Source organism: Bombyx mori, chromosome 2 (genome assembly GCF_030269925.1).
Source record: "Bombyx mori chromosome 2, ASM3026992v2".
Taxonomy (NCBI): Eukaryota; Metazoa; Arthropoda; class Insecta; order Lepidoptera; family Bombycidae; genus Bombyx; species Bombyx mori.
This window is the reverse complement of record NC_085108.1, coordinates 6,793,412-6,813,351: the sequence shown is the minus strand read 5'-3', so window position 1 is coordinate 6,813,351 and position 19,940 is coordinate 6,793,412. Positions and strand designations below refer to the sequence as shown.

Below are 19,940 nucleotides of genomic sequence, written 5' to 3'. Positions count from 1 at the left end.
AGAGTTAGTGCATTCGACGCGGCATAACAGAAGGTCGTATGTCGTCGACACGCTAAAATGTGATTTGTGGGATACATTTAAGGCGCATATTCCTAGGGGAGCTTAAATAGGAATAACCGATATTGTATCGTTGGATGTTTGAGGTGTTTTTAAAGAAATTCGTGTCTTATTTTAAGGTGCATATGTCGCGTTTCCCTTTGAAAAAATTCCGGGCGCAATTAAATCTAGTTTTTGTTTTCGCTTCCCCAACGATTTATCGTGTAGTTGTAAACGTCTGGTTCGATCGTTCGATGCTAATTTAATTACGGAAGAAAAATAAAACACGGTCTTCGAATCGTTCATACAAATTGTTTTATTCGTTTATAATGAAGAGGAAACGCAGCCGTCTCTGAAGGCCTGGACCTCTTTTTGATGTGAAACATCTATAGCCGCACGTAAAACCGATTTCTGGCGTGGCGACGCATGCCGTGGCGACACATGCCATGGCGACGCGTCGCCACGCTATATGATGGTATATATATACAGTCTATGTGCAGTAGTGTGTACGGTGTGGCGACGCGTCACCATGCGCTATCGACTGTGCGATACACTCTGTCTTACCACAGGTTTTACTTGAAAACAAATTATTTTTTCGTAATATTTTATTTTATCATTATGAAATATTTAGTTCCTATCACAATTTGTTCTTTTCTGCATATTAATTTTACAAAATAATGTCGATGTTTCACATCTGGCAGGCGTCCCGTGACGGCTCACATTTTTTATTCCTACCTATACTGATAGCCTTGAGAGGCTGTATCAGCATTACCCTAGCGTGTAGGTGAGCTCTCGGGGCTCAAACAAAAAGTGCTGCTAACACTGGCCCTAGCAAGAGCCGTGCTTCGCAGAATCTACCACTGGATCAGAAACGCGACCCATTGATAAGATCCGGCGAGAAACTCAGTGGGCTGTGTCTGAGAGTTAATTTACTCGTCGAGCCCTTCGTCACAAGCGACGGGTTCGACGAGGACAGTGACCGATGCTTGAGATACCTAAAAGCACCGTTAATGGATCGGGGGGACCCGTAATGACGTGCGACTAGTTCCAGACGTGGTCACTGAATATAAAAAAAAAATTCCAGTAACCCCATCTATTATTCGTAATTAGAACTAAAAACAAAAGTAACACAATAAATTGCATATCATTATGTTGATCGCGAACAAAAACAAACGATCTGATGATGTATCAACTTTGTAATATCGTTTGAGTTACTATTATAGTCCTTAAAACTGTCGATTTAAGTCCTAAAATGACTTGTATGTTCTTTGAATGCAATTGAGCTATTACAACATTATATTTGCCGTTGATTTAATATGTAATTCTGAGGTAAATAGTGCTCTTGTTGAATCAGATGACTGACGAACATGACCTAGTTCTTAGTAAATCGGTTGCCGCTGTCAACGGACCTTAAGCGCCTTGGGCATAATTACTGCGTACCTCAAACTTTGCTATTTCTATTACAATCAAAACGATTTCAAAATATAGACAGGCCGAATGCTATATTTTGAATAGAATCTGCATTTTTTTTTCTTTCAAATATTTTTGTGCAATAATAATCTTTTTAAATCTCTTTTAATAGATGGGTTTTTTTTTCTATTTTTTCCCCTACCTATGCTGATAGCCTTGAGAGGCTATTTCAGCTTCTCTTTGACGTGTAGGGGTCTAACCGGGATTGTTGCTAACACTGGCCCTAGCAAGAGCAGTGCTTCGCAGAATCTACCACCGGATCGGAAACGTGACCCACTGAGAATATCCGGCGAGGAACTCAGTGGGCTGTGTCTGTGGGTTAATTCGATAGATAATATGTATGTTTGTATGAAGGTCATTTCCATCGACTTCAAAACGTCTGATGAGCTTGAAAATTCGCGCGCGCGTCTATGACCGGTGGCGATTCAATAATTTTATAACTTCGCTCTGATGTCGTTCTATTATTTTTTTATAGCATTGATGGGTGGACGATCTCACTACCCCACCTGGTGTTAAATTATTACCGGAGCCCATAGACATCTACAGCTCAAATGCCGCTACCCACCTTGAGATATGAGTTCTAAGGTCTCAGTATAGTTAGTGATTCGATCCATCAAAGATACTCCGAGTACCCTTTGTCGGTCTTTGCATAGTGCGATGAGCAGCTTTGATATATATTACAGACCTTTATGTTAACTGGTACCTCAGATTGTCTCGTGAGAGCTGAGATCCTGGATCGATGAGTGCCTAAGCCGAAAAAACTGCCTGATCTTAAATTAGTATAAATTCGGTCTGTGCGAAATGAAAATTAAAAGTCTAGATGATATTTCTTATGAAATTCAAGCGGTAGGTAGCACAATTTTGGCGGGAACGCGAGGAGTGAAGTTGTGGGATTATTACTGGTGGTAGGACCTCTTGTGAGTCCGCGCGGGTAGGTACCACCACCCTGCCTATTTCTGCCGTGAAGCAATAATGCGTTTCGGTTTGAAGGGTGGGGCAGCCATTGTAACTTATTTGAGACCTTAGAACTTATATCTCAAGGTGGGTGGCGCATTTACGTTGTGGATGTCTATGGGTTTCAGTAACCACTTAACACCAGGTGGGCTGTGAGCTTGTCCACCCATCTAAGCAATAAAAATAAAATAAAAAAAATGTCTATTTAGTGTTTCTTGAGGTTTAAATGTGTAATAACGGTGGCTTATATTTTAATATCTGTGAAAGTGCACAAATGTGGGATAATGAAACAAAGCCGCTGGACGTAACTTCTCGGGATCCTACAAAAAGTCCACTGAGAAAGTCTCAGTAAATGATCACCATTTTACTGAGATTATATTTCATCCCATATCATCTCATCTCATTTCATTTCATGCCACGCTTCATAATATGAATCAACTTCATTTCATTTCACTTCACATTATCATTTGCAGAGCTAATTACAACATAAATCAAATTTATTTCTCAACCTGATTTATTTATACCGTCCCACGCTGCTAATTTAATTCATACTTACACTGACAATAATAATGGCCAACAGGGACAGTTTCCTTTGTTTTTTACTATTCATAAACTGTAAATAATTATTCAAACGGTGAATTATAAAAATCTTATTACTTGATGCTAATGCACAAACCGTGCCGGTGCCGAAAAATGAAGAAGAAGAAGAAGATCAACTTCTTAGTCTCAGAGAGGAACGATTTTGCAAAAAGGACACTAGTTCCCGCTTGAACGTAGCTGGAATAGCCCTTCAGGCTACCAGCTGATACTGAGGGTAGGGATACTAGGTAGGGTACTGGTAAGGATACTGAGTTTCTCGCCGGATCTTCTCAGTGGGTCGCGATTCCGATCCGATGGTAGATTTTGCGAAGCACGGCTCTTGCTAGGGTTCGTGTTAGTTAAATTTTCTCTCACGTTTGAGCCCCGTGAGCACCCCTACTAATTAAGGTTACTTTGATATGGTTTCTCTAGAGTCTAGACCATTAGCTTAGGTAGCAAAAAAAAGAAGCAATTAGTTTTAACTGAAATTAAAATAAAATTAAAATAAACTGTAGAATTACACTTTGTCAGACGTCATAATCATAATGTCAATAAAAGCTTAGAAAGTCGCGTAGGTGCGCGGTGTACGTAATCTAATTAAAGCAACCAAACTTAAATATTAAATTGAGTTGGAGCTTTTAAGCTGCAAATGTAAATTTGTTAAGAGATTAAGCGAAATACAGGGCTTGCGTCGTGTGTGGTCCTAGTGGCAACGGTCGGCAGAGTGCTCTACTATAATTAAATTTAAATATGCTTTTTAACATTAAATTTGTTCGAAGTTGTTATTTGTGCGAAGTTGTTCAAATGGCTGTATTCAATATTTAATTTATGTATTTGTATTTCACATTAGATTTTTTGTATGTGTGTGCATTTCAATTCAATTAAGCAATTAATGAAAAATATTCGTTGTCTGTAATGGCGGTTTACGGGCGATAGTTTTGCGTGATAAGGTGCTAGCTATGACGTCATGCGAGAAGAGAGATAAATGTGTCACAAGCCAACGCTCGGGCCAACTGTATCTCTCTATCGCTTGTTCCGTGCTCTCGCTTGCCGCTCAGGCTCAGGCGGAACGTGACACTTTTTCGTGCTTGCAGCCGGTGCTCATTGATTTATCAGACGTTCATCATCATTGTCCTGCCCTGCTCCCAGTTACCTGATGTCGGCGCAACATGTTTTCTCCTTCCATACTCCTCTATCATATACCATTTCTTCGCTCACTCAATTTTTCTAATGAAATACGCACTTAACAAACGTTCACGATTGACTTCCACGGTGAAGGAATAACATAGAACGAATAACGTAGGACCTGCTGTGAGTCCGCACGGGTAGGTGCCTATTTATGCCGTGAAGCAGTAATGTGTTTCGGTTTGAAGCGTGGGGCAGCCGTTGTAACTACACTGAGGCCTTAGAACTTATATCTCAAAGTGGGCGGCGCATTTGCGCTGTAGATGTCTATGGGCTCCAGTAACCACTTAACACCAGGCAGGCTGTGAGCTCGTCCACCTTTCTAAGCAATAAAAAAAAAACTCCCCTCTTACACATATCGTCTTTCATGCAATCCATCCATTTTTTCTTAGGTCCACGTCTTCCTCTAAAGCCTTTCACATTCAGAGTTAAATCTCTTTTCAAAAACATTTTTAAGACGTTATCATGTCCAAAAAAGTAACTAATCAAATAGAGCAACATTCAGACCGTACCCGTAAAGTTATCGAGTTAGTGAATACAGCACTCGACTGGACCTGATCATGTTTTGTAATTTATCAGCACGGCTCACTTGGTATTCACCGTTTTAATAATTTACCCGGGTCTTTGTGTCGCGGGGTAGACAGAGAAATGCTTTAACAAGAGAGCGACTGTAAATCATTCTATGGTTTTAGTCAGGATAGTAGGTGGATAGTTGCAGGTTTTTTTATTTATTGCTTGAATGGGTGGAGGATCTCACAGCCCACCTGGTGTTAAGCGGTTACTGGAGCCCATAGACATCTAAAACGTAAATGCGCCACCCATCTTGAGATATAAGTTCTAAGGTCTCAGTATAGTTACAACGGCTATCCCACCCTTCAAACCGAAACGCATTACTGCTTCACGGCAGAAATAGGCGGGGTGGTGGTACCTACCCGTGCGGACTCACAAGAGGTCCTACCTTGCAAGCTTATCATGAAAATGGCGTAAGCAAATTTTTTATTTATTTCCACGACGGTGACTGGTTACCGTCGCCCATGGACTTCAGCAATAACAGGGGCAGATCCAAGCCGCTGCCAATATAGCCAGGGCCACACTGATGGAATTCGATCGCCAAGCAGTATTCACTGGTGATAGAACAAAGTAGAGTACCTACAAAAAGTATAGGTTGTCGCGAAGAATTCTAAAGGTCTGGTAAATCGAATGTATGATAACTAACTAAACCTGTTTAGTTTTCTACCTAAAAAGTGGGGGTCTAGTCACGTTCTAATCTATTTCAGTAATCACTGAATATTATGACTTTGGCAAAAAAAAACAAATCAATCAACTTGGTACTAAGCGTAAAGAGTAGATATTCAAAATCAACACTTTTTCTCCAACAGATGGCGTGACGGAGAACGAAAATGGCCGCCGTATCCGCCCATATGCAGGACATTAAGATCCAAGACCAGAGCGATGACGATCCATACTCTCCGAACACGAGAGACACGACAAGTCCAGAGTGCCACGACGATGAGAAATCGGAAGACATAAGCATCCGTTCATCCTCTTTCTCCATCCACAACGTGCTTAAGAAGGAGCGGGACAACAGCAGCCCTGACAATGTCTTTTCGACGGAAAAGCTCTTGGAGAATACACCGAATTTCGATGACAGAAACACAGAGAGTGTAAGTCCCGTTGTTGAAGTGAATGAAAGAGAAATAAGCGTGGACGATGGTAATTCTTGCTGTAGCGACGACACCGTGTTGTCAGTTGGAAACGAGGCACCCGTATCCAACTACGAAGAGAAAGCCAGCCAGAATACCCACCAAGAACTGACCTCCTTCAAACACATACAAACACACTTGAGCGCCATATCGCAGCTGAGCCAAAACATGAATGTGGCCCAACCGCTGCTATTACGGCCGAGTCCAATTAACCCAAACCCAATAATGTTCCTAAACCAACCGCTTCTGTTCCAAAGTCCGATCTTGAGCCAAGACTTAAAAGGTATGCCCAACAGACAAACAGCCAACGTGATCAGTCCAACGTTTGGCTTAAATTTCGGTATGAGATTAAAGGCCAATCATGAAACACGAACGAGGTCTGATGAGAATCGGTATTCGAAGCCGGAAGAATCTAGAGATTACATCAATCAGAACTGCCTTAAGTTTAGTATAGATAATATTTTAAAAGCGGACTTCGGAAGGAGGATCACCGATCCTTTGCACAAAAGGAAAGTGAAGACGAGATACGAGGCTAAACCTGCTCCAGCAAAAGACACTGCGGCTTTTGCTCCGAAGCTGGACGAAGCGAGGGTACCTGACATCAAAACACCAGACAAAGCTGGAGCCATCGACCTTTCTAAAGACGATAGCGGAAGCAATTCTGGATCAACCTCCGGTAAGTACCAGCGCGATGCCAACGGTTCGCGGCATAATATTTATGACGCTTTGAAGACTAGTACCCGCGAATGGAAAATAGGAGTAGGAGATATATTGTCCGTGTCCTCTCATTTTGGTCCTTGATATTTAGAGTTTTCCAATTTAGAGATACAATACAGTTCTTCGGTTAACTACGATCAGGTTTTTTTTAATTTTTATTGCTTAGATTGGTGGAAGAGCTCACAGCCCACCTGGTGTTAAGTGCAAGCAGAGTGGTGGTACCTACTCGGACCCACAAGCGGACTCACAAGAGGTCCTACCACCAGTCCCTTCATCTTTTTTTTTTTTATTGCCCTTGTAGGCAGACGAGCATACGGTCTACCTGATGGTGAGTGGTTACCGTCGCCCATGGACTTCAGCAATGCCAGGGGCACAGCCAAGCCGCTGCCTACAAGTACCTGCTTTACTACAGTAAAAAACCAAGAATTGATTTATCTACGTGCTTTTAGGTGCAACTTCAGGCGACAGTCCGATGGTGTGGCCCGCGTGGGTGTACTGTACGAGGTACAGCGATCGACCCAGTTCCGGTGAGTTTAATCTTTAAACGAGCAATTCTTGTATATGAATATAAATAAATAACAAATAAATAAATATTTACAACAATCACGCCACGTTAACTGGTCCTGTGCTAAGTTCGTAAAGAACTTGTGTTACAGGTACCAGATAACGGAAATAAATGTAAGATTTTTATTATACATATACATATGTGGTTTTTATAGACTCCGGGTAAACACTTAACACCAGATGCCCTTAAGCTCGTTCACCCGTAGGACCTCGTTCACCCAATACATAAAAAAGTGAACTACAGTCTTTCCATTTTTTGGCCTCGGTATCTATCTGTTTAACGCAATTATCCTATCCTCTTGAACTTCCAATTGGACTATCCGTTATCATTAAAGCTTCGAAAATAATACGCACAAAATTAAATCGGAGCTTGAAAGCCAATAAAAACGCTTGTCTACAAGCTTATGGACACGCGGCAAACATAATTTCGGGTCTATAAAACAACCCTCATCCCTTATCAACGGCGAACATCCCTCGGGAGTGGTTATCAAATTACGAACAGTCCATTGAATAAGGGGTTGGTTTGATCTATGCTTTTTTTTTGTCGTGGCTCTGTTTTTCACCAATGTTATTGGCACTGTCAGTGGCGATTGAGGACTCGTGAGCGCTTCAGCAGGTCTGTAGCTCACTCTTTCTATCATCAGCTACCTAAGCTAGAAAGATGAATCAATATCCCATGCTGAAGTTCAAGATAGCATTGAGTAATGTTTTTATCTGCGTAATAATTAGTAGGGTATTGTTTACCTTTGTGGAGGAGACAAACTAGATCTATCCATCAGCCCATAGATACCATAGACATAGGGTCCAAGGCTCGTCACAGTGGCCGGTTTTGCGATGCCTCCAGCGGCCGTCTGTTCTATTTGCAGTGTGCCATGTCCACTGCCACGTCAACATCGCAATCCTATAGGTTACATCGGTGTCAAGGTTTGCCTTCGAATCTCCTGATACAAATAAGATAGACAAGATAATTATGCTTAATTCAGCGGCGTCATTACACGGGCAATGCTCTGAGGAATTGTTTGAGATGAAACCATCGTCTCGTTTTTACCATCGCACCGCCCGCCACCGGAGTAAAGTTCATACATACTACCTGGAGCCTCTGCGTTCATCCACAGTGTGTTTTCAGAGTAGTTTTTTGCCACGTACCATCCGGCTTTGGAATGAGCTCCCCTCCACGTTGTTTCCCGAGCGCTATGACATGTCCTTCTTCAAACGAGGCTTGTGGAGAGTATTAAGCGGTAGGCAGCGGCTTGGCTCTGCTCCTGGCATTGCTGACGTCCATGGGCGACGGTAACTACTGTGGTCATAAGGTGAAACGGTGCATCCCGATTTTATCTCGCTTCTAAAGTTTTACAAAAACAAAAAAAACCCAACGTAATTAGGCCGCGAACAACTTTTAGCTTCTCGCCGAGAGCTGATGGCTAATTGAATGAGTAAGTTAACGAAACATTAATAAAACAAGTAGTCATCGGAATTAATTGTGATTTTTCGAGATGTAATCGAATTAAAGATCGTTTGCCGCGAAGCTGGAACGCTTGATAAATATTTATACACTCCGGCCGCTGCGAGGGGAAAGCAAAAATTGGTTTTTAGGGATGTGACACGCGCTATTTATTTGGTTTGCCGATGAATTTTTAATTTATGTATCTCTGCGAGCGGTTATTGGTGGTAGCAGCCCTTGTGCGGGTCCGGGTAAGTAGGTACCACCACCCTGCCCATTAACTGGAAAGGCTTCCGGGCCACCAGTTATATCACTTCCTAAAAACCTAGCTGTCAGTAATGCATACTAACCCACGACGAAGAGTTCGACGGGCGAACTAACCCATAGCCACAGCCCACTGAGTTCTCGCCGGATCTTCTCAGTGGGTCGCGTTTCCGATCTGGTAGTAGATTCTGCGAAGCACTGCTCTTGCTAGGGCCAGTGTAAGCAACTTTTGTGAGGTTGAGCCCGTGAGCTCAGCTACGTACGGGCGTAGCTGAAATAGCCTCTTAGGCTACCAGTGAATAGGTATGAAAGTAATACTTGCCCAAATCAATGGTCCACGTCGCCACCCACGCCTCTTGCGTCCTTAAACGCGCTTCGAAGTCGTCGGGGCCTAAAGGATAAAACGTCCGGTGCATTCGTATGAAGCGATGCACCAGTGTTCGAATCCCGCAGGCGGGTACCAATTTTTCTAATGAAATACGTACTCAACAAATGTTAACGATTGACTTCCACGGTGAAGGAATAACATCGTGTAATAAAAATGAAACCCGCAAAATTATAATTTGCGTAATTACTGGTGTTAAGACCTCTTGGGAGTCCACACGGGTAGGTACCACCACCCCGCCTATTTCCGCCGTGAAGCAGTAATGCGTTTCGGTTCGAAGGGTGGGGTAGCCGTTGTAACTATACTGAGACGTTAGAACTTATATCTCGAGGTGGGTGGTGCATTTACGTTGTAGATGTCTATGGGTTCCAGTAACCCTTTAACATCAGGTGGGCTGTGAACTCGTCCACCCATCTAAGCAATAAAAAAAAAACCTACCTTCAATTATTACATAGCGTAGACATTTGTAATCATCATCGTCGATTTATCATCCGGCTATGGAGTGAGCTCCCCTCCACGGTGTTTCCCGAGCGCTATGACATGTCCTTCTTCAAACGAGAGTTGCGGAGAGTACTCAACGGTAGGCCGCGGCTTGGCTCTGTCCCTGACATTGCTGAAGTCCATGGGCGACGGTAACCACTCACCATCAGGGAGGTTTTTTGCTCGTCTGCCTACAATTGAAGGGTGGGGCAGCCGTTGTAACTATACTGAGACCTTAGAACTTCTATCTCAAGGTGTGTGGCGCATTTACGTTGTGGATGTCTATGGGCTCCAGTAACCACTTAACACCAGGTGGGCTGTGAGCTCGTCCACCCATCTAAGCCATAAAAAAAAAAAAAATTTACGCACAAAAATGTTTCTATTTTTTATAACAATAGAAATCTAAAAAAAAAAACCAAATCGGCTTCAACACGTTTGTATATAACACGCCTTGTAATGAACATTTAATTACGTGGTACACGATTGTTTTGTAATTAGAGCGACGCAACGAACAGGCTACATGCGAAGTGCTGATTAACTACAGGGTGTTGTTTTTTGGAACTTGTTAAAAGTTTCGATTGCCCGTAAATGAATCGATTTTGCGTTTGTATAAGCTTTTAATCGATAGTGCTTATTAGTAATAGAGAGAGAGAGATGGAGAAGTCTCTCAAAAGCCGCAACCAAACATTAAGACTGGTGGTAGGACCTCTTGTGAGTCCGCGCGGGTGGGTACCATCACTCTGCCTATTTCTGCCGTGAAGCAGTAATGCGTTTCGGTTTGTATTCAATCTCAATCGTCAAAAGCCAAACAGACAGACAACCCTTTTCGTATACCTATATCATTAGATAATGAAGGCTCAAAATATCTTCTTCTTTTTCTCCACCCTATCCCACTAGGTGGATCGGCACAGCTAATTTTTCTCTTCCATTCTCTTCTATCAGCCGTCATCTCAACACTCACTCCTGTCTCCCTCATATCGTCATTCACACACTCCATCCATGTCTTCTTCGGTCGACCTCTTCCCCCTCTACCTTGCACTACCATTTCCATACATCTCCTAGTCACATGCATCTTCTCTCTACGCGTCACATGTCCATACCGCGCTGACGAAGACGCAAAATATAAACTTAAGTATTATTTAAAAATTACATCACCACATGACTTACATAGAGGTAATAAATAAACAGTATGCCAAAGATGAAACATGCTTATACAAATATTATTGTGTAGATAAATTATATTCCATCATTATTCTTTTAAAGCAGATTACTGAGGGGTTGCCAATGGTTCACTCCACAATCGAACTAGTTCTGAGAAGAGTCTTCGATCTGTCAATTGCTGATGTCCATGTGCCACAGTAAAACAATGAGGTCGTTTGACTATCGCGTGCAAACCCATGTTCACAGTTTTAGTATTGTTTTAGTTCTCGGTTAGCCAATCATTTTTCAGTAGCCATTGGTCCGAGATTTAGTGTTTTCCTCCCTTCTTTACGAGAGAAATCGTCAAAAGGAAAAATGTGATATATTAAATTAATTGTGAAGGATTTGGACAATAGTGCATGCAATAACGAGAATATTGAGAAATAAAACAATTTTCTATTTCGATAATAATGTCGTCCCATCCCTATACCGACCCTAGACATATATTCTAGCATTCAAGAAGAAAAGATACACTTTTCAAACACAAAGTGCCGTCTCGTGTTTACTAAAACTATCGATATCGATAAAGATTAATCGTTATAGGTACAGACCTTTTTAATAAGTGTAAACAAACATAATTAAATAAAGTGCATTTTTTAATACAGAAATTAGTGAACGAATCTACATCTCAGCTGATGTTAGGTGGTCCCCCTGGATGTGTGTATGATCTCATAAACACATTTAACAAATTAGGTTTTTTTTATTTATTGCTTAGATGGGTGGACGAGCTCACATCCCACCTGGTGTTAAATGGTTACTGGAGCCCATAGACATCCACAACGTAAATGCGCCACCCACCTTGAGATGAGTGAGTTACAACGGCTGCCCCACCCTTCAAACCGAAACGCTTTACTGCTTTACGGCAGAAATAGGCGGAGTGGTCGTATCCACCCCCGCGGACTCATAAGAGGTCCTACCACCAGTAATTACGCTAATTATAATTTTGCGGGTTTCATTTTTATTACACGATGTTATTCCTTCACCGTGGAAGTCAATCGTGAACATTTGTTGAGTACGTATTTCATTAGAAAAACTGGTACCCGCCTGCGGGATTCGAACACCGGTGCATCGCTCAATACGAACGCACCGGACGTCTTATCCGTTAGGCCACGACGAATTACGGAACAGATTTAAAAAATATTCTAAAACCGTTTTATTTTAGTTTCGTGTCTGTATGTTTGTTTAAATATTGGAATTTTTAAACGTCACTTTCATGAAGATGTCCGATTAACTTGACATTTTGCGCACACGTCCTATGGCGATACAATAATGTCTTGACTATAAGTAGAATATAAAAATTTGAAATCAACTGTTAGTTTATTATAGTTAATTTTTTTTTTTTTTTTTTATTTGGAAAACTTATCGATATCGTCACCATCCCAACCCTAACTGTATCACCCTAAAACATCTGTTTTCACGCTCCGAACTAAAGATTCACACTTTGACTTATTGAGTGTGTCGGAGCCGCCGTTTGCAGTTCATTGCGTCTTTCACTTTACAAGATTAACATTATTTACATTAATCGAAGAGCTTGGGGGGGCGGGCGCTAAATCTGTTTATTATTTAACGCGCAGTGGATGTTACATTGTGTTTTTTTTTTTGCAACGTATACATTTTATCACGGAACCATGCAATTTGTACAAACGTTTTTATATTGGATTTTGTGTCAACTGAGTTTCTCGTCGGATCGTTTGGAGACTCTGGGCCTGCGAAGGGAGTGCTCTGAGGAATTGTTTGAGATACCATCATCTTGTTTTTACTAACGCACCGCCCGCCACCGGAGTAGAGTTCATCCATACTACCTGGAGCCACTGCGGTCATCCACAGTGCGTTTCCAGAGGTCTTTTTTGCCACGTACCATCCGGCTATGGAATGAGCTCCCCTCCACGGCATTTCCCGAGCGCTATGACATGTCCTTCTTCAAACGAGGCTTGTGGAGAGTATTAAGCGATACGCAGCGGCTTGGCTCTGCCCCTGGTATTGCTGAAATCCATGGGCGATGGTAACTACTAACCATCAGGTGGGCCGTATGCTCGTCTGCCTACAAGGGCAATAAAAAAATTATTCTCAGTGGGTCGCGATTCCGATCCGCTGGTAAATTCTGCGAAACACTGCTCTTGCTAGGGCTAGTGTTAGCAAATTCTCTCAGGTTGAGCCCGTGAGCTCATCTACCAATCCGTTTTGGAATAGCCCTTTTAGGCTACCGTGGAATAGGAAAACAAATGACTTGGCTAATATATAGGTACTAATATATAAATCTAAAGTGGTTTTTACGGATGTTCCGTTATAACTACTGAGCCGTGCATCCGATTGACTTGAAACTCGGTATCCATGTAGAAAATATATGTACTTAATGGATAGGCTAATATTTATATGAGTGTTGGACTCCCTACACCAGTTGGGGGGGCGTTAATGATGAGAATCTTTGTGAGTGTGAGAAATAATAATGTTAATTTTAAATGCCCAGTGAAGCGGACGGGTACAGCTGGTACCGGATAATTTTGAAGCTATGATATTTATAGAGTCCTAATATAGAATTATCTTTTGTTCAATAAAACTAAATTGATTGTTTATTGTCTTTTTAGATGCGTGTTTCCATTGAAATATTATGGGTACTTTTTTTATTTCCCTTACAGGCAGATGAGCATAAGGCTCACCTGATGGTGAGTGGTTACCGTCGTCCGTGGACTTCAGCAATGCCAGGGCCGCTGCCTACCATTAAAAGTCAAGCCACGGTCTACCGTTTTACCGACTCTATTGTCTTCAGTTAAATTCCAACAATATTTATCACGCCCCTCCCTTTTTTGTGGTCTTCTGCAGTTTAGCTTTCCAGGTCTGGTCCTTGTCTGATTTGTCTGCTGGTCAACGATTTGCTGTGAACGTTTTTGGGATGTGTCGCCATATGCGCCAATTACCTTTGATTCATACACGCCAATTCGATTATTTTATCAGATTAATACAGGGGTGCTTTTTTGACTTAGCAATTTTGCTTAGACAGTCGAACGAGCGCACGGTTCCCCTAGTGTTAATTGGTTATAGGAGCCCATGGACATCAACAATTAGATGCCGTCACGCAAAGCGAAACGTTTATTCTACATCTCATGTTCCGTAGTGGACTCGGAAGTTGGTTGAGGTAATTACATTCTTATGCGAGAGGAGATGTGACTTCTTCTCACTTTTAGTGGTTTTAGTATTGACTCGGTGGTGCAGTGGTTAGAGCTCCTGACGGCTGAGCCAGAGGTCCGTGGGTTCGATTACAACATCGGGCAAACATTAGTGTGATAAATAGGATAATTGGTTTGTTGTCTGGGTGTTTAATATTCTATATGTATAAAGGTATTTTAACGTATTTAAGTAGAATGTATCTCAATTCCTGGTTCCCATTATTAATTACTAGCCATACTCGCCCGCTTCGCTGGGAATTTAAAATTATTGTCATTATTATTAGGGAGTCCAACACTCATATAAATATTAGCATATCCATTAAGTACGTGTATTTTCTACATGGATACCAAGTTTCAAGTAAATCGGATGCATGGTTCGGTAGTTATAACGGAACATCCGTAAAAACCACTGTAGATTTATATATTAGTATAGATTATTGATGTAGACATTTTTAAAATAGTATCGATAATTCCATCGACAATCGTCTCGACGTCACTAGCGAGCGTTTTATCTCGAGCCATTACCCCGGGTGCCTCTCGAACGATTTCTTTTCTAGTTTCAATTTCGTTACGACAGGCGTGTAAAATCTTCTTCCGATTGGCTACCGTTCTAGATTGGGTTCGGTCGTCCCTTAGACGCGTTAGTTTGCGAACCAGCCACTTCGGGTATTGCGTGTTTATTGGCCAAACTCCCTATACTGGCCCGTTTGAAGTCCTCGCCCAAATGCTTCCATTAATGGTCTTAAATCCGCACACTTAATCAGGAAATTTCGGTAAAGCGGGTATCTGCATGCGCCACGGAAAGCCAAACGCGATTTGGCCCTAAGTGACCTTATCGCCGATCTTCTTCTTCTGTATCGTTCACTCACTACTGAGGATTGCAACCACACGTGACGTTCTTCCACTGTGCTCGATCATGGGTGGCTTGGACTGCATGGTACAGACTACCAGCGAGTGCTTCTCTTGCTAGATCTGACCATCTGTCTGGTGTTCTGCCCACGGCACGCTTGCCCTCAATGCGACCCGTAATTATGAACTTCTCTAATTCATGTCTGGGAGACCGCATGATGTGTCCGATAGCTGACCTCAATCACCTGACCAGCAGACAAATCAGATAACCGTACCTGAGAACGCTGAACTGCAGTGGGCTACAGAAAGAAAGGTGGCGTTTTTACTGGTGGTAGGACTTTTTGTGAGTCCGCACGGGTAGATACCACCACCCTGCCTATTTCTGCCGTGAAGCAGTAATGCGTTTCGGTTTGAAGGGCGGCGCAGCCGTTGTAACTATACTGATGCCTTAGAACTTATATCTCAAGGTTAGGTGGCGCATTTACGTTGTGGATATCTATGGGTCTATGATAAAAAAAATAACATTCTGCACTGCTTCTCTATATTCTCTATAAGTGTGAGAAATTTCATATGCCTCCGTACACGCAATTTTCGTAAAAATAGTTTTTGCTTCGTGTATATATGACACAAAAAACAGACACTGCCATCAGCGGTAATCTATTTTCCATGTAGTGTTATTTTAAAATTTTATTTTTTTTATATATATAATTTTTTTTAAATTGTATAATTAATAAGATTTTAAATAATTAAAGTAGGATAATAATGATGAATTTGTTTTAGCTACATCTCATAAGACAGCGCTCACATTGTGTCTGATATAGCTCTTAAAATCCGCCCTGAATCTAGACCGCAATTGTATTCGTTAGAAGACACAACGAAGCTTAATACGAAGCTCCGCGAACTTTCGCACCGAACTTTCCCGAAGCTCCCCCTGACGGATTCCGATCGAGGACAAAACTAAACCAATTAAAAGTCACTCAGAGGGCCTGACGTCTGACGACGAGTTTTATTAAGTTGTGCTTATAATTAAAATTTTGGCGTGACTCGATCAGCTTTTTTTTATTGCTTAGATGGGTGGACGAGCTCACAGCCCACCTGGTTTTAAGCGGATACAAGGGCCCATGGACAACTACAACCTAAATACTGCCACCCACCTTGAGATGTAAGTTCTAAGGTCTCAGTATAGTTACAACGGCTGCCCCACCCTTCAAACCGAAACGCATTACTGCTTCACGGCAGTAATAGGTAGGGCGGTGGTACCTACCCGTGCGGATTCACAAGAGGTCCTACCACCAGTAATTACGCAAATTACGAAGACTCTCGTAAAATGACTTGAATATCGGCTGCTCACGGCTTTTTATCTATACTAATATTATAAATCTGAAGAGTTTGTTTGTTTGAAGGCGCTAATCTCAGGAACTTGTGGTCCGATTTTAAAAATTCTTTCAGTGTTAGATGGCCCATTTATTGAGGAAGGCTATATAACATCATGAGACCCATACAAGTGGAGCATTAATAAAGAATGTTTCAAAATATTTTCACTTTCTACGTAAATGAAGTGGGGGATAAAAATTAGGGTTATGCCAGAGTAACTATTCCACGCGGACGGAGTCGCGGGCGAAAGCTGGTATTCTATATCTATATTAGCTTTGTGCGTTTTTTTTTTTGCTTAGGTGGGTGGAGGATCTCACAGCCCACCTGGTTTTAAGTGGTTACTGGAGCCCATGGACATCTACAACGTAAATGCGCCACCTACCTTGAGATATAAGTTCTAAGATCTCAGTATAGTTACAACGACTGCCCTACCCTTCAAACCGAAACGCATTACTGCTTCACGGCAGAAATGGACAGGGCGGTGGTACCTACCCGCGCGGACTCACAAGAGGTCCTACCACCAGTATACCAGCGTTTCGCTCGTGCTTACCATTAAAATTGGTTACGATCGCCGCAAACATTTACTATCAAGCTTACGTCCCCACTTAACGTTACCGGTGACTGCGCTAAGTGTCCATTAGTCACAGCGAAGACTGGGAGCGGGAAAAGCGCATTGTCAGACCGGGCGCTTCACTAATTAAAGACCTCTGCGTTCTCAACTTAACAACCGGCCGCATTCACACCGAACTGTAATTAATAGGTAAAAATTAGGTTGGATTCGTGATATTAGCGCATTCGCTCGTGTTTATAACGTTTTGGCTGAGCCTTTGCTCGCCCACCTGTTCTGGTGAAATAGGAAAGGCCTTCGGGCCACCAGTAATCCTCCCTTAATCTATATATGTATATAAAAATGAATTGCTGTTCGTTAGTCTCGCTAAAACTCGAGAACTGCTGACCGATTTGGCTAATTTTGGTCTTGAATTATTTGTGGAGGTCCAGAAAAGGTTTAAAAGGTTAGATAAATATGAAAATGCTCGGAATTAAATAAAAATAACAATTTTGTTTTTACTTTGATGTGTCCCCCGTCGGACGGATTCCTTTTGTTTGTTTTAAGTTTATATTATACAAAAGTTTGGGTCTTTTATTTATCAATTGAGGCACTACGAAGTCTGCCGGCTCAGCTAGTATAAAATAATAATCGTATCTATTATCAACTTTAGAAAAATTTAAGACAGTTAATGTAATATCGAAATGTAACCAGGGAAATTGCTTGTTTAATTTAAAAAATAATGTTGGTAGGGCCTGTTGTGAGTCCGCGCGGGTAGATACCACCACCCTGCCTATTTCTGCCGTGAAGCAGTGATGCGTTTTGGTTTGAAGGGTGGGGCAGCCGTTGTGACTATACTGAGACTTTAGAACATGTCTCAAGGTGGGTGGCGCATTTACGTTGTAGATGTCTATGTGCTCCAGTAACCACTTAACACCGGGTGGCGGCCCCAATTTAAGGTTTCCTGTGTTATGGGTACTAGATACTGACAAACATACTTATATACGTTTAATATAAATAACGATGTATCTATAACGTCATTAGGTAAATCCATATAACGTGATTATTCAGAGAGATAATTCGAGAAATAAACTCGGATCAGAATTATTTGGTAGCTGTTTATTCTATCACAATCAACTAAATAACAATTAAAAGCAATTATAGCAATGATTGAATGGGATTTAAATTATAACGTGCAAACTTCGTCACACACGTTAATAGTATGCTTCACAAGATGGCTGCCGGTTTGACGTTCCGATCGAATGACATTGACAGCTTAGGCTTGTCAAATGAATCGTACTCAAGCGATGGTTGTGCCTTCATATACATAGATAATAAATAACCCAGACAGTGAGCAAGAAAATCTGCTCAACACACAATGTTTTATGCCCGATGCAGGAATAGAACTCACAACCATCGCGCGCAAGAATCAAGACCGTTGTCTACTGACTAATTGCACCACTGAGAATCAGTCAAATATTCCGCTAAAAGTGTATTAAAATACCAATACTAAAGGTGGCATTAAACCATAATAGAGGTTGTAATTGTGTATGCGACTGGTGAAGACCGAAGTAAGCGCTACACTTAAAGACAATTGGTTAGCGTATAAACAAGCAACAGCGCAGCCTCGGAAAACTCTGATTGATTAGTTAGCGTATAAATAAGCAATCATCCGACAACTTCAAAATCAAAATTCACACGAATTCCCTCCCCTTCGGTGTGACGGGATGAAGCTCCTAAGAACTTGACTAATCATCAAAGTAATTATCTAAGACGCCATTATTGGGAGTAACACGTAGGAAACTCTCAAAATGGCGTCGCTTCAAATTTGACAAGTCCCATTGGGCTCTCAACTCCATTCTCTGAGCTGTTTCTAATTTTATATAAGCTGCATTACTTTATTTCTTATCAAACGAGGAAGCGAATAGTCGAAGGATCCATGTCAATAATTCAGCGCGTAATGTAAGTTAATCTACTAAGAACTGATGCCCGCAATGTATGTACTTGCTACCTTCATGTTCGATTTTTTTTTCCCCAAATAAAAATAAATAAACACAATGTAACTATGTAATCACTATCACTACATAGTATAAAACAAAGTCGCTTTCTCTGTCCCTATATCCCTATGTATGCTTATATCTTTAAAACTACGCAACGGATTTTGATGCGGTTTTTTTTAATAGATAGAGTGATTGAAGAGGAAGGTTTATATGTATAATAACATCCATTAAATAGTAGAGAAATCAATAATAAATTACAGTTTCCGAAGCGAAGCGAGGGCGGGTCGCTAGTGTATAATATGCAATATGTAACTATACTGAGACCTTAGAGCTCATATCTCAAGGTGGTGAACGGTATTTACGTTGTAAATGTCTATGGGCTTCAGTAACCACTTAAAACCAGGTGGGCTGTGGGCTCGTTCAACCGTATAAGCAATAAAACATTATGAATAAATAAAAAACATTAATTGGGACGCAAATATAAACAGAAAAATAAATAAAACCAAATGGAGTCCTAAAGCGGCTCATGAGTATCGGTGATCACCTCGCATCCACTAGGCGTCTCAATATCTTTTTTTTACTTAAATACTTTTTTTTATTGCTTTGATGGGTGGACGAGCTCACAGCCCACCTGGTGTTAAGTGGTTACTGGAGCACATAGACATCCACAACGTAAATGCGCCACCCACCTAGAGATATCTATATCTATACTAATATTATAAAGAGGAAAGATTTGTTTGTTTGTTTGTTTCGAATAGGCTCCGAAACTACTGGACCGATTTGAAAAATTCTTTTTCCATTAAAAGCCGACATTGTCCCTGATGAACATGGCTACTTTTTTTAAATTTTTTTAAATTTTTTTTTTGGTTTCATGTGTGTTTTAATGTTTCCGAAGCGAAGCGAGGGCGGGTCGCTAGTAAGTTATAAAGGTCTCAACTATAGTTACAACGGCTGCTCCACCCTTCAAACCGAAACGCTATTACTGCTTCACGACACATACTAGAAAAAAAAAATGTATTCCATACAAC

The 19,940-nt window shown here is 41.4% G+C and overlaps 1 protein-coding gene across 1 annotated transcript in view; it reads left to right on the top strand.

Moving 5' to 3' along the window:
• The window catches only part of Inv (invected homeodomain), a gene marked incomplete at its 3' end in the record, with an annotated part of 92,024 nt that overhangs the window by 9,914 nt on the left and 62,170 nt on the right, over window positions 1-19,940 (top strand). Inside the window, 4 exon segments of the mRNA NM_001043989.1 lie at window positions 5,604-5,792; window positions 5,794-5,855; window positions 5,858-6,603; window positions 7,094-7,171. Of these exon segments, the coding sequence (NP_001037454.1) occupies window positions 5,625-5,792; window positions 5,794-5,855; window positions 5,858-6,603; window positions 7,094-7,171 (1,054 nt within the window). The 5' untranslated portion in view covers window positions 5,604-5,624.